The 15187-nt window shown below is 51.9% G+C and overlaps 1 protein-coding gene across 1 annotated transcript in view; it reads right to left on the bottom strand.

Moving 5' to 3' along the window:
• The window catches only part of INO80 (INO80 complex ATPase subunit), a 1945052-nt gene that overhangs the window by 734516 nt on the left and 1195349 nt on the right, over positions 1-15187 (bottom strand). Inside the window, exon 24 of the mRNA XM_069637507.1 lies at positions 12512-12692. Within this exon, the coding sequence (XP_069493608.1) occupies positions 12512-12692 (181 nt within the window). The remainder of the gene's footprint in view (positions 1-12511; positions 12693-15187) is intronic.

The following is a 15187-nucleotide window of genomic DNA, read 5'->3' as shown; positions in this document are numbered from 1 at the left end:
TTGCCTGAACCTTGTAAAGGTTCTTAGACCAAATTGCGTCTTCTACATCTACATGCCTCTTCAGCCCTTTTCTTCGTCTCAGTCCTACTGGGATTCTCCGACATGTAGTTTACTTTCTCAAAGTCAGGTTTTTCTACTTCTTGTGTATTTCTAAGGGTAGATGTAATTCCCTTAGTAATTTTAACAGAGGGGCTGTAGATTTTAACTTTATTATAGGAAGATGGTGTACGGAAGTATAAATTACTTATTTTAATGTTCTTTCTATGGATTCTTCTGCTGCAGATTCCTCAATGCGTCTAGAAACACTTGTGTACAGGCATGTTATAAATGCAATACCATATAATATCTGATGGATATCCTCATCCAGCTGCGCTGTTTGGAAGAAATTCGACAGTGGGCGTAGTGGACCTCGACTCAGCCATCGATCGTCTATCAATCTTGCTCCGTCATTGGCTCCGGACGGGATGTCAAGCGTCCTATATATACCATGTCACTACGCCCCATACCTCAGAATTCCACTTTTTTTAACGAGCTGTACCGCTGTAGAGAGAGAAAAAAGGCTAACAGCCCATAAGAGGTTAACAACAACAGTAACTTCCCAAGGGAAGACATCCTTGTGGAAGATACCCCATTATGCATAGCCAGAAAAAAGATTTGTTTTTTGATTGAATGATTGGAGAAAACATGCGGCATGAAAGAGAGAAAAAGGTCACCCTAAGACCATAATCCATTGTTAACCCACTACCATAAGAGATACGCACCAACTGCCAAACTTTCTGAGTGGGGAGATGGATGGATGGGGAGATGAGAAATCTGTGGGAGAAAAATCCATAGAAGGAACAAGTTACTTACCTGTAACTGTTGTTCTCCAGCATGGGTCTGGCATGGATTCACATGCTCATGAATATTCCCCGTCGTCAGGCTGGGAATCCTCGGTAAAGAAAAAAACAGTATCAGTTTCATTTCTGATCTGTCTTTCGTAGTAATAACCAATCACTGGTCTCTGCGTCATACTGACCACAGCCAATGACTGCCCTCTACCTAAGCACTGCCTCTGGCAGCCATCTTCAGATTTGGAAGCACGTGAAGTGGCAGTATGACCAAGTGAAGAGCCGCAGAGGGGTAGGCGGGAGGGTTCGCATGTGAATCCATGCCAGACCCATGCTGGAGAACAACAGTTACAGGTAAGTAACTTGTTCCTTCTCCAGCATGGGGTCTGGCATGGATTCACATGCTCATGAATAAAGAATACATAGCAGTACACACATGCACAACCACGGGAGGTGGCAAAGGCTCAACATTAAGCATTACATCAAACTCAACATTAAGCATCTTACCTCCTCACCAGGCTCACCTCAGGCGAACAGGTTGCACAGCACTGCTTGGCCGACCCTGGACTCCTGCCTGGAATCCCGATCGACGCAGTAGAATTTCGTGAAGGTGTGCGTCGACCTCCACGTAGCAGCCCTGCATATATCCAGCAGGGGCACACCAGAAAGGAACGCCGTGGTAGCTGCGATCGCTCTGGTGGAATGGGCTCTCGGACGGCCAGGCAGCGGTCGGTTTGCCAACCGATGACAGTACATGATACAGCCGGAGAGCCATCTGGAAATGGAAGCCTTCGAGAGAGCCTTCCCCTGATTGACAGGTCCAAAGTTCACAAAGAGTTGTGACGTCTTCCGAAAACACTTCGTGCGGTCCAGGTAGAACTACAGCGCTCTAGCCACATCCAGCGAGTGCAAAGTCCTCTCAGCCGGCGACGAAGGCGACGGGAAGAACACAGGCAACACCAAGGGTTCGTTGAGATGGAAGTCCGATGGTACCTTGGGCATGAAGGAGGGGTGCGTCCTGAGCACTACCCTCGTGTCGTGAAAAGTCAAGTACGGGGCCTTGCAGGAAAGGGCCTGGATCTCTCCCACCTGTCGTGCGGAGGTGATGGCCACAAGAAACGCTGTCTTCCACGACAGAAACTTCAACGGGGCCGAGTGCAGAGGCTCGAACGGAGGTTCCATGAGCTTGGTCAGCACCACGTTGAGCTCCCACGCCGGGGCCGGCGCCTTCACCGGCGGGAACGATCTGAACAGTCCCTTCATGAACTCTTTCACCAGACGATGAGACCACAGGGACGACCGGCCCGTGGTTCTGGTGTATCGGGAGATCGCAGCAAGAAGAATCTTGATGGACGCGTGTGCCAGTCCAGCTATGGCCAGCGTCAGCAGGTACGGCAGTACCTGGGGAGCCGTAATCCGTAGAGGGTTAATCTTCTGTGCGTGGCACCAGACAGAAAACCTCTTCCATTTGTGTCCGTAGCATTTAAGAGTCGAGGACGCCCTGGCCTTTGCAAGAACCTCTCTGCAGTCGGCCGGTATGTCGTATCCTCCAAACTCTAGCGCTGCAGGAGCCAGGCCTGCAAGTTCAGCGATTTCGGGTCGTGGTGGAGGATGGCACCTCCTTCCCTGGAGAGCAGATCCGCGTCCACCGGCAGCTTGATTGGCGGGGACGCTGACAAGTCCAGAAGGTCCGGGAACCATATCTGCCTCGGCCACGCAGGTGCGACGAGGATCATCCTGCACCGTGACCTCTTGAGCTGGTTGACAAGCCGGATTAGCAGTGGCAAAGGAGGGAACGCGTAGAGGAACAGGCCCTCCCAGGGGAACGAGAAAGCATCGCCCATGCTCCTCGCCTGGGGAAACCTGCTGGCGAACCTCCGGCACTTGGAGTTCATCGCCGTCGCGAACAGGTCGATCTGGGGTGTGCCCCACCGTCGGAAGAGGCGATCCACTAGATCCTGCCGTAGTTCCCACTCGTGGCACGAGCGCAGCTCCCTGCTGAGTGAGTCGGCGATGGTGTTTTTTATCCCTGCCAGATGAAACGGCACCAGAAACATCCCTTGGGCGACTGCCCAATGCCACAGGTCCTGCGCCTCCTTGGACAGTGCTGGGGACCTGGTTCCGCCCTGTTTCCTGATGTAAAACATGGTGGTGGTGTTGTCGGTGAAGATCCTCACCACCTTGCCTTTGAGGGACGGAAGGAAGGACCTGAGGGCCCAAAACACTTCACGGAGCTCCAGGACGTTGATATGTAGGGATTTCTCCGTCGGGAGCCAAAGGCCTCTTGCGTGCAGATTTTCGGTGTGCGCTCCCCACCCTTCCAGGGAGGCATCCGTGGTCACTGTCTCCTGGTGGGCTGGGGTCTGGAAGTCCATGCCCGCCGTCAGATGCGCGCGGGTGCCCCACCACCGGATCGCTCGTCGGAAACTCTCGTCGAGTGTGATCCTTTCCTCGAAGCTGCCCGTTGTTTGGATCCAGCGCGCGTCCAGGAACTCCTGCAACGGGCGCATCTGGAGCCTGCACATGGGAATGAGGTAGATGCAGGAAGACATCATTCCGAGGAGGGACTTGATGGACCTCACCTTGGCCGCGTCGGCCACCAACATCCGCTGCACCTTGCCCAGGATGGTCCTGGTCCTCTCCTCCGACGGGGAGGCCAGAAGGGACACTGTGTTGAGCCTCGCTCCCAGAAACAGAGCGTCTTGCGCGGGTACCAGGTGGGATTTGGCGTAGTTCACGGAGAATCCCAAGTCCGTGAGAAGTTGGACGGTCCTTGCCGTGTGAACCACGGCGAGCTCCCTCGTCTTGGCTCGGATGAGCCAGTCGTCCAGGTAGGGGTAGACGTGGATCCCTTCGCGGCGCAGCTGCGCCGCCACCGGTGCGAGGCACTTGGTGAACACCCTGGGTGCCGACCGTAGTCCAAAGGGGAGGGCTTTGAACTGGTAATGACGCCCTTGGACCACAAACCTGAGGAATTTTCGGTGCCCCTTTAGGATGGGAATATGGAAGTAGGCATCCTCCAAATCCAACGACGACAGGAAGTCTCCTTCCTCCAGCTGACCCAGGACGTGCTGGAGGGTGACCATCCGGAACTTTTGCGCCTTGATGAACTTGTTCAGACGTCGCAGGTCCAGGATGGGGCGCCATCCCATAGTCTTCTTCTTCACGAGGAAGTATCTTGAGTAAACTCCGGAGCCCCGAAGCCTCTTTGGGACGAGTTCGATGGCGCCCTTCCTGAGCATCGCCTTTACCTCCAGGAGAAGTTGAGGGACGTGAAGTTCTTTCCTGGCCACGGGGGGGACGCGCGGACACCTTCTTTGAAACTCGAGCGCGTGGCCCCGGGCCAAGGCGTCCAGCACCCAACGGTCGGTGGAGATGGACTCCCACACGCTGACGAAGCTCGCCAGCCGGCCTCCCACCGGGGTGCTTCGGTGGGGGCCCGACCCCACGGCCGGTTCAATCCTGCTTCGACGAGGCTTTGCCGCCTTGACCTCCTTGGCGACGACGGCGGGGTCCGCCAGACTTGCCTCGTCCTCTGTAGGCCTCCTGAGACGACGAGCGGGCCGGAACCTTTGGAGGCGCCCTTGCCTCCGCTGCTCCGAAAGGGCGTCCGTCGTTGTTGCAGAACTCCAAGGGCCCGGGCCGTCTCGGTGTCCGCTTTAATGGCCTGAAGGGAATCGTCCACTGTTTTCCCAAACAGGTTGTTCCCATCGAAGGGCATGTCCAGGACTCTGGTCTGAACGTCTTGACGGAAGTCCGTAGCCTTGAGCCATCCACGCCGCCTAAGGCAAACGCCGTTGCCCAACTGGCGGAACCCAGTGTCGGCGATGTCCGTCGCAACGGTAATGGCCTGGTCCGAAGCCACCTCACCTTCCTGCAGGATCTCCAGGGCCTCTGCCCTCTTGTCGTCCGGCAAGAAGTCCAGCAGGGCAGCCAGTTTGTACCAGAGCTCCCTGTCGTAGCGGGCCACGATAGCCAAGGCGTTGGCCGCTTTAATCGTCGTCGCTGCAGACGAGATGACTCTGCGTCCCATAGCGCCCAATTTCTTTCCCTCGCCGTCCGGTGGGGAAGTCGATGTGGAGGCCGCACCCCCCCCCCGCTTTTTTCCTGGCCGCCGCGGAGACGACGGAGTCCGGGGTTGGCTGCGCCCGGAGGCACAGGGGGGCCGTGTCCGGGACCCGGTACTTTTTCTCGTACCGGTCTCTTCTAGCTGGCGTCGTGGAAGGGTTCTTGAGGAGGGTGAGGCCCTCATCCCAAATGTCGTCCAATAGAGGCACTGCGAGGACCGTCTTCCTCTTGGCCTCGCGCCGCTGATAAAGGAAACCTTCCTTCTTCTTCTCCTCAGGGCAGAGTTGGAAAAGCTCGGATGCCCTGGTGATCATGGAGTGGAACGATCCAATCTCGTCGGGCGGAGAAGCCCTGGTGGGAGGCGACGACGGTACATCCTCGTCGTATACCTCGTCATCCGTACCCGTCGCTGCCGTGTCAGTCCCCGTATCATCCCCTCGGGTGGACGGGGAGGAGGGCTGGAAGGGGCGCGACGGCTGAAAAGGAGGCGGAGGGTGGATCCTTCTTTTCTTGGTAGGGGGAACCCACCCCAGAAGGTCCCGGTTCTGGGTCCCCCGACGGGAGAGGTTCCGTCGGCAACGGTAGTCTCGTCCTTATCTCTGAGCATAAGGACTGTATAGCCAACAAAATGGCCGCCGAGTCGTCTCGCGGCGCTGGCAGAGGGGAATCCGACGGGCGATCAGGGGCCCTGTCGGTACCCTCGACGATGTCGTCACCTGCGTCGGGATCCATCCCGACGGGCCGGTCTTCTTCCACGCCGAGGACGTGGCTTAAGACCTCGACCAGCTCCTCCTCCGAGGTTGAGGCCGAATCTACGACGACGCCCTGCCCCCCCTTTTTCTTCCCCACGGGGGATTTCACGGGGGTCATATCGATGGGCACAAAAGAGGACTCCCTCCGAGGTGGCAGGGAGACTCTGAGCCCTGAGGTCGCCACCACTGGTGTAGCCTCCACAGGCTGAGCCAGGGCCGCCGCGACAGTTTCGATAGAGGGCTTGGCCGGATGGATTAAGGCCTTCACCACCTTAGGTCCCTTCACCGCCTTATCCTTGAGGGGGGGGACACTGCCTCGCTCCCCCTCCGCCTTGGAGCTCGACCGGGGCCTCTCCAGGAGCCTCGCCGGGTGCACGGCCTTCCTCTTACCCGACCCAGAGCGTTGGCTCGTGGTTGATGGTGCCGGGGAGGGTGCGCCCAGCCTGGCGCCCGTAGAGCCCGACCGTTCGGCGCTCCCGGTGCCAGCGGACTCGCGGTGCTTGGCCTTATGTTGGACCCCCGTCGCTGGGGCGTCCTCAAAGGTCTTAGAAGACCGCTCGGATTTCTTCCTCTTCTTCTCGCCGGACGGGCTCTTCCCTTCCAGCCAGTTGGCGAGACGTTGATGGCGGTCCTTCATGGTCCGCTCCGACATGTTGCCGCAAAACGCACAGTCCTTCTCCACGTGCGTCTTGTCCTCATGTAGGCAGTAAAGACAAAAAGAGTGTTCGTCCTCCTTGAAGACGTTCTGCAGCTGGCATCCAGGGCAGACCCTGAACAGCTTTCCGGGCGTCGAGCTTCCCTTCTCGTGGGCCATGACCGGGCCTGAGAAACTTCTGGAGTCCTCCAAAAGCGTAGCTCGACGAAATCTTCACCCTTGAGGGGCGCAGACGAATCCGACACGGGTCCCCGTTGATCGGATGGAGAGTCGGTGGAGCTTGAGGCTCTTTTGACCGAAAAAACGAAGTTTTTGAGAAAAAACGTGAAAAAATAGCACTAACGCTCGAGAGCAATAGCACGAGGATCCCAACACATGAACGTGCGGTAAAAATCTGAAGATGGCTGCCAGAGGCGGTGCTTAGGTAGAGGGCAGTCATTGGCTGTGGTCAGTATGACGCAGAGACCAGTGATTGGTTATTGCTACGAAAGACAGATCAGAAACGAAACTGATACTGGTTTTTTCTTTACCGAGGATTCCCAGCCTGACGACGGGGAATATTCATGAGCATGTGAATCCATGCCAGACCCCATGCTGGAGAAAGAACATTACGGTAAGTATTTTTCCTTCAAAGGATTGCCTTTCTCCCGCAGATTCCTCATCTGATAAGACTCCCCAAGCAGTGAGGCAACATCTAGACTGTAGTGCCTAGTGAATGTGTGAAGTGAGGACCATGTTGCAGCACGACAAATATCCCCAATTGGTACCCCCCTCTGTAAGGCAGTCAATGCAGAGATCCCTCTAGTCGAGTCTGCCCTGATGCCAGAAAGCAGCTCCTGACCTGCAGATTGGTAACACTCAGCAATGCACAGAATGATCCAGCTGGATAGCGTTTGCTTTGTTATTGCCAGACCTTTACGGGCTAGAGAATATGCCACGAAAAGTTGATAGATTTATGAAATTCAGACATCCTTGCAATGTAGAAAGTCAGGGCCCTTTTGGGATCCAATCGATGAAAATGCTCCTCTTCTTTAGAAGGGTGCAGTGGTGGGTAGAAGAACGGTAGGTCTATAGGCTGGGACAGATGAAACTCTGATACCACCTTTGGTAGGAATCCCGGCCTTGCTTTAAGTGAGAACTTCCCTCCAAAGAACCGCAAGAATGGCAGCTTGCAGCCAAGTGCCTGCAATTCACTAACCTGCCTAGCAGATGTTATCTTCGACTCCTCCCTTTCCTTCCTCCCTCACACACAGGACGTTGCCAAGAAGTCCAACTATCAGCTCTTCCTTCTCAAAGAAATTCTACCCTTTTTCACTTTCCCTCAGAGGCACTGCCTACGTGGCTACCCTCTAAAACACGGGCCCAGGTCCCTGCCCTCCCAGTTGCACACCTGCACTGCCTCCTGGCAATCCTGCACATGAGGCTGTATCTGCAACCCTACAGTCAACCTACCTGCACTATCTAACACTTGTTGTCTGCACTTAAACCCTGCAATGCCACCTGCTGGTCGTACTTCTTGGTTTTTTTCCCACAATGTTTCGATCCTATGTCCTGCACTTGCTCATCCTCCCCTTCCCCCTACACTTTTCCCCTTTCCTCTCCCCTGCACTTGCATGATCTCAACGTCACTGGGCCTAGTAAGATCGTTAACTTGTCCCCCCTTGTTCCCCTCCCAGATTAAGATCCCAATCTGGCACAGCAAAGGAAGTAGGTGGAAACTTATTCACAAGGCCCTTTAGGAATTGGGCCATAACCGGGAATCATAAAATAAGAACCTTGATCCGCCAAATATCCTTTGACTGTGGTGACCTGAAGGTCCATAGAGGTGCGCAAGAGATAGGGTCAATCTCGCGTTCCCTGCACCACGCCACAAATGTTCTCCACCTGCATGCTGTGAGAAACCTGTGGGTATTCTCACTCCTCCTCCCACTGGATCCTCTGCTCAGGTGGCCAGGGGACAGCCATCACTTTTGGATCCAGAACCTGCGGGTGGACAAGCGAGGGAGGATCACCTGGGTGGCGGGTCCATGGGGATTGGGAGTCAGGAATCCATGGGTGAGACACGGCACCCCCCTTACCCTACAGACGGCTAATCTAACCTTACCCCTCCCATGACCTCTTTAGGTTGCGGTAAAACATCTTCCCTCATTTGTCCACAGGTAACATCTACTGGTACAGGGACACACAATTCTCCCCTTCCCAGTTATACATCATCACACTCTCCCTCAGCCTTTAGGGTGAATTTTTTATCTCATCTCGTTCCCCCCCACCCCCATTTCCAACATGAACTGGGAGGAGGAATAGGCGACAGGGAGCTATAAGTATTACCCATAGGATCAACACTCTGCAGGGAGAGGCCTAAGACACTCCACCATTAGGCCGTCCCATTAATAGAGTCAGGCGAGGTCAGACACTTGACAGCAATCCTACAAACCTGCACTCTATCAAACAATACTTCAGGATTAACCAGGAGAAAAAGGGTCATAAGGGCCAGGCATGTCCAATTAATTGTCCCAATGATGGTCATGCAAGGGAGGCCAAGGATTCACACCTGAAGGCCCTTAACAGGCCTCAGGTGTATAAAAGGTGGGGCATTCCGCAGTACAGGAGAAGCAGTTGGGAGAGCAAAAGGGAGGCTGCGTGGTCCACCAGGGGATTGCTTCTCAGTCCCAAGCCAGATTTTTGAAAGAAAAGCAGAGCAAGCTGTGGATGTTGAAGGAGCTGTGGGAGCTGCAGCAGAAGGAAGATCTTGAAGTATCCGGTGGAGAATGGGATGCCTGGACGCCTGGACGCTGACCCAGTGTGTTAGAACGGTTTCAACGTGGCGAGGGAGCATATCTCCAGAGAGCCAGGTCGAGGCATGCTGAACCCTGCCGTTTGTGGCTAAGCAAGTGCTTGTTCCCCTGGGAAGTATCCAGGACCCAGGGGAGTCTGAAGGGCATGTGGTGAGACCCTGACCTCAACGCTGAAGCTGGCAAGCCTTCCCGGCAGCATTGTGCTAACCAATGAGTTTCTGTAAGATAAGAAACCTGGTGCGTGTGTGAGGCTGAAGCAGGGGATTTGAAAAGAAAGACAAGAAATGTATGAATGCTTTTCTGAACTCAAAGTCCACTATTGTCTGTAGGGAGAAAGGCATTGGGGGACTTATAGTGAGAAGCCATATTATATGAGAAAGCCAAAAGGGGCCTGGGACCCACATTTATGAGAAAGTTAAAGGGGTCTGTGACCCATGTAATAAAGAAGACGAATACTTGAAACACAAGCATTGCCTCAGACACAAGTAAACCAGTATTGTTTCAAGGAAAGACAGAAATAAGAGGGGGTGAGCGACCCGAAAGGAAAGCAAGAATACAAGTTTAAAAGTGCAAACGCCATGGAAACCTGGCCTACAAGCCTGCAGTTTCAGCCTCTACAACTCGGACAAACTCTTTAAAATCTGCAAGGAGCTGGCCAACCCTGCTGCAGTCTCTACCCCTCCTGTTGCCTCCCAGGCTCTTTGCAATGCCCCTGCCTCTCACTTCATCTAAAAAACCCAGGACATCCTGTCCAACCTCTCCACCCCCACCCCTCCTCTCCCCCTCTCCTTCTGTGCTTGCTGACAGTCCTTTAGCCACCTCCTCCCTCTACAATACTTCTCGTCCTTTCCTCTTTTCTCCCCTGACAAGGCCGCTAGACAAGTCCGATCTATGAAAGCCTCGTCAAAACAGGTTCATCCCTGTTCCTCTAAAACCAGCAAGGACCACATTGACACCCTTGCTCCAGCCCTTGCTGATTTTTTAAACCACTCCTTTGCCTCAGGATCCTTCCCCTCCCCCTGAAGCACCCCCTTGTGCACCCAACAGCTGATCCTTCTTGTCCAGCTAACTATCGCCCAATTTCCATTACTCCCTTTCTGGGCAAACTCCTGGAAAAGTTGCCCATCTCTCTGTGTAACCTTCATTCCAATGCTGTTGGCTGTCTCCATGACCACCAGTCTGGCTTCAGAGCTGCCAGAAGCACGGAAACTGCTCTCCTGAACATCTGTGAAGATCTGCTCTCCAACCTTGACTCCAACATTCCCTCTGTCCTCATCCTCCTCGATCTCTCTCCTGCCTTCAACACGGTCAACCATACCATCCTGCTCAACCACCTACGCTATAACCTGGGTATCACTGATCAGGCTCTGGCATAGCCGACCTCTTTCCTCTCTGATCGTCCCTCCCAGGTCCAACTTGGGTCCTTCCTATCATCTATCTTCCTCTCTACCTGTGGTGTTCCCCGGGGGTCTAACCTCTCGCCCTGGCTTTTCAACCAATACCTGGCAACCCTCGCCCACTGCATTGCCATATTCTGCTCAAATTTCCAGTGCTACGCTGACGACACAACTTATTTTCAGGATGCCCTCAGCCACCTCCTCTCCCTCTCTCATCTCTGATTGCCTAACTGCCATTCAAGATTGGTGTGCCGCCAATGATCTTTGTCTGAATGCCAGCAAGACGGAGATCCTCCACATTGGTACACCTTCACCATCCTTTCCCTTCACTCACTGGCCGGCCTCCCTTGGCCCTCCTCCTACCCCCACCTGCGAAAGAACCTCAGGGTCATCTTTGACTCCACCCTTTCCTTCCCCGCCCACATCTCTGATGTCTCTAAAAAGTCAAATTTCCTACTGCACCTCCTCAGTGGTACTCTGCCTTTCCTCTCCTTCCCCCAGAAGCTCATGGTCTCCCAAGCTGTGGTTCCCTCTAGGTTGGACTATTCTAACAGCCTCTTTCTAAATCTACCTGCCTCTACTCTCCGCCCTCTGCAACTAATCCAGAACAGGGCTGCAAGACTTGTCCTTCGCCTCAAGCCCTGGGATCGTATTTCTCCAGCTTCGAAATCCCTCCATTGGCTCCAAGTGGATGCAAGGATTAAATTCAAAACCCTCTGCATTGTCCACAAGGCTTTCTGGGGCCTGGGTCCAAAATACCTTTAGCTATCCCTCCGCAAATACCTCCCCTCTCGAGCTCTTCGCTCCTCTACCTCTAACTCCCTCAGGGTCAGTTGTTTTTCAAAGAAAAGGGCTGGGGGTAGATCTCGGTCTTTGGCAGCTGCCTCCCTCTGAACAGCCTCCCTGCCACTCTAAAACTTGAGGAGAACCATCTCCGGTTCCAGAAGCACCTCAATACCTTCCTCTTTTCTTCTGCCTTCATTCCCCCTCTCCCCTGCTGATCTGTTTTCTCTTGGCCACCCTCTGTCCTCCAGGCCCATGTACCTGCTCACCCTGCCACCCTCCCGCACTGCCTCTGGGCCATCCTTTGCACTGGGGTCTGTATCTGTATCCATTCAGCACCCCCTTTTTCTTCCTGCACTTATCAGACCTACCCTTTCTGCTGCCTTAAACCTAGCACTTGCCAATGGCTGGCTGCACTACCACTTTTTGTTGCCTTTATTATGTGTTTATTATTATTGATCTGTTTCTCCTTTGCCTCACTTTCCACTTCTCATGCACTTTTCCCCTCCCCCTCTCCCATGCACTTGTATGTTCTCAGTGTCATTGGGCCTAGTAAGATTGTTGTTTTGTTCTCCCCTGTTCCCCTCCCTTGCCTTGTCGTGCTCTGAAACACTTGTGTACGAGTGCGATAGAAATAAAATATCAATATCAATACAAGAACTTTGTTACAAATTCCTTTTCTACAGGTGATCACTGCGGACTCAGTTGATGGGCATCAATCAGGCTTATGTGAAAACAGTTGGGCTGTACATGACCTTCTCTTCTTACAAGCAAAAGGCTTTGGGGTTGAGCTATTCAGTGTGTGTTGATTTGCTAATAACTTCCCTCTGCACCATCTGATGAAGTGAACTATGGAACCATTGCATTGTCCCATCTATGTAAAATACTTCATAAAAGCAATACAAGTTATCAAATTTAGCACTTTCTCTGATTGTGAAACACAGCACTGGAAAAACAGGAGACTCTCTTTTGGCAGCATTGTGGCTTGAAGGCTAGTCAAAGTAGCCAATAGGATTGGATCTCGTCCAAAAGCACATTAAAATTCTACACTGTGTGGTAAGAGTACACTGGCATGAAACTCACCACGCTTATTCATACACAGTATATGAAGCAACGTGAAAGGAAGAAAAACGATAAAGTGTTCAGAATTTAACGCCCACTTGTTTCTTGACAAATGTTTCACTGGTGAATAAGCAAAGCATGCCATGGTGAAATAAGGTCAGATTCTTACCTGGAGGACAGCACAACTGCGAAGGTTTGGAAAGGAAAGTGGCAAGTTGACAGAGAGTAGTAAATCCTTGTTCTTCAGACATCGAGACCTGGATTGGCTCTTGCACTTCTCCTGCTCTGCCCATGAGCGCAAATGATGGAGCCTGTAGGAGGCTTTCAGAGACAGGAAAAGAGCTAACCATCTGAAACAGACCATATCAGACTAGCTTATTTACAGGCTCCTGATAGGTAAAAACATGTCAGAGCAGAGCCCAATTGCTTCAGTAATTTAGATTTGATCTTGAATTGTGAATTTCAAATATGGGCCCTTAGAAAACTTCAGTCAAAAATTCAAATGTTGAAAAACCAGTGTATATCAGTAAAATAAGTTACCTACCCGGAACACTGGTTTCACAGCTTCATATTATTAATTGAATCACATACATATCATTTGTCTACCAATCAGTGTGTATTTTTATAGAATCCTATAATGACACATGTAGGGAGAACATACCAAGATCGCTGCATATCCATTAGTCTCTGGTGCCGGTCACAGCTTTGTTTTAGACAACACATGTTAAAATAAAGGAAAGACTCACCCAAGTCCCATTTTCTATTCATATATCACAATATAGTCATCTGGGAGGATAGCTCAGGGGCAACATGCTCCACACAGAGCACCACAGATTCTATCCCCGGGTCCACGCTTAGAAACCTCTGGGTATTAAGCGTGTTATAAATAACCTATCATATCAATATTGCCCCGCCCCTCAACCCGCTATGCCCTTCCCAGAGTGTTGAGCAAGGGACGGAACAGTGTCACTAGTAATCTGGCACCATGAGCACAGTGTATAAAAGAAGGCACCAATGAACGGCAGGGGTCAGTTGGCTTCTTAGACACTGGTACAGAGGCCTGGCTGCTGACTTGCTCAGGGCCTGTGGCCCTGCATGGGAGCAGCAGAGAAAGTTGAAGTTATAGACAAAGGAAAATAAGAAACAGAATGGAATGCAGGACTTGTAGGGATTCAAAGAGCAGTAATAGGTGTCAAAAAGAGCAAGAAGAGGGGCAAGAGGCCAGTTGAAATTGGGGTTTCTGAAGCGGATACTCAGAGTGGCAGGTTTGCCCGGTGTAGCGTAATGAGCCGACTACTACAGTAGTGGGGAGCGCCAATATGGTAGCGGGCACAGGCAGGATTCCAGATAAGAATTTGTGGTAGGAGTATTTCATACCCTAATCACAGTAGTTCTAATTGCAGACGATTTCAACTCTGGAAATAATTTTTTTCGTGCAACCTAAAAATTCTCTGTGGATACCAATTTTGGAGAACGAAAAGAACATTTGTATCATATACAGCATCTCCACGTCAGGCAGCAGCATAGCAGAGATCCTCATTTTGGACGACAGTGCTCATAACACTGGTCTGAACAACTCTCCTGTGTAGTGCATGTAGCGTAAAGGGCCTGACACTGGTATAACTGCAACTCCTTATTTTTCTTTGTTAGGCTATGAGCCTAGTTTTAGGAAGTGAAATCACGTAGGGCTCCAGAAAGGGCTGCAGTCTTCCTCACTTTCCATTAGGAAGCAAGTATGAAGAGACAGTGTGGTAGCAGGTGGTACTCATTAGATGCCCAACGCTCCCAGTAAATGTGTCAAAGCAGTCTTATGCTACACTTTTAAGAAGGGACCAAGGTGTAACAATGCACATTGTGATATACAGCAAAATAAAATCAGTTATTGTACACACAATAATTGGGTACAAGTACATTCTTTATATAGGTTTACATGGACGAGAAAATGCAGTGTTTTACAGCGAGGTAACTTTTTATGAAGTTAATAAATGTTCAGGATTCAGTTTTTGAATCCAAAGGCAGTGTTTCTGTTAGAGATTTTAGAACTGTGAAAACCCCATGTTATCCAACGGTAGTTAACTGGAAAGCGCCATCATGAGAAAGGAACAAGTTACTTACCTGTAACTGTTGTTCTCCAGCATGGGTCTGGCATGGATTCACATGCTCATTAATATTCCCTGTCATCAGGCTGGGAATCCTCGGTAAAGAAAAAATCAGTATCAGTTTTGTTTCTGAACTGTCTTTCTTAGTAGTAACCAATCACTGGTTTCTGAGTCATGTTGCCCCCAGCCAATGACTGCCCTCTCCCTAAGCCCGTCCCCCGGCAGCCATCCTCAGATTTGGTAGCACGTAAAGTGGCAGTATGACCAAGTGAAGGGACGCAGAGGGGAAGGAGGGAGGGTTTGCATGTGAATCCATGCCAGACCCATGCTGGAGAACAACAGTTACAGGTAAGTAACTTGTTCCTTCTCCAGCATGGGGTCTGGCATGGATTCACATGCTCATGAATATAATACATAGCAGTACACACATGCACAACCACGGGAGGTGGCAAAAGGCTCAACATTAAGCATTACATAAACTCAACATTAAGCAACTCTTACCTCCTCACCAGGCCCACCTTCAGGCGAACAGGTTGCGCAGCACTGCTTAGCCAACTCTGGACTTCTCCCTGGAATCCCAGTCGACGCAGTAGAATCTCGTGAAGGTATGTGTCGACCTCCACGGAGCAGCCCTGCAAATGTCCAGCAGGGGCACACCAGACAAGAACGCCGTAGTAGCAGCGATCTCTCTGGTCGAATGGGCTCTCGGACAGCCGGGCAACGGTCGGTTGGCCAAACGATGACGG

Source organism: Ambystoma mexicanum, chromosome 14 (assembly GCF_040938575.1).
Source record: "Ambystoma mexicanum isolate Mex_15411 chromosome 14, UKY_AmexF1_1, whole genome shotgun sequence".
NCBI classification, from domain to species: domain Eukaryota; kingdom Metazoa; phylum Chordata; class Amphibia; order Caudata; family Ambystomatidae; genus Ambystoma; species Ambystoma mexicanum.
Note: the sequence above shows the minus strand (reverse complement) of the source record. Positions and strands in the feature narration are given on the sequence as shown.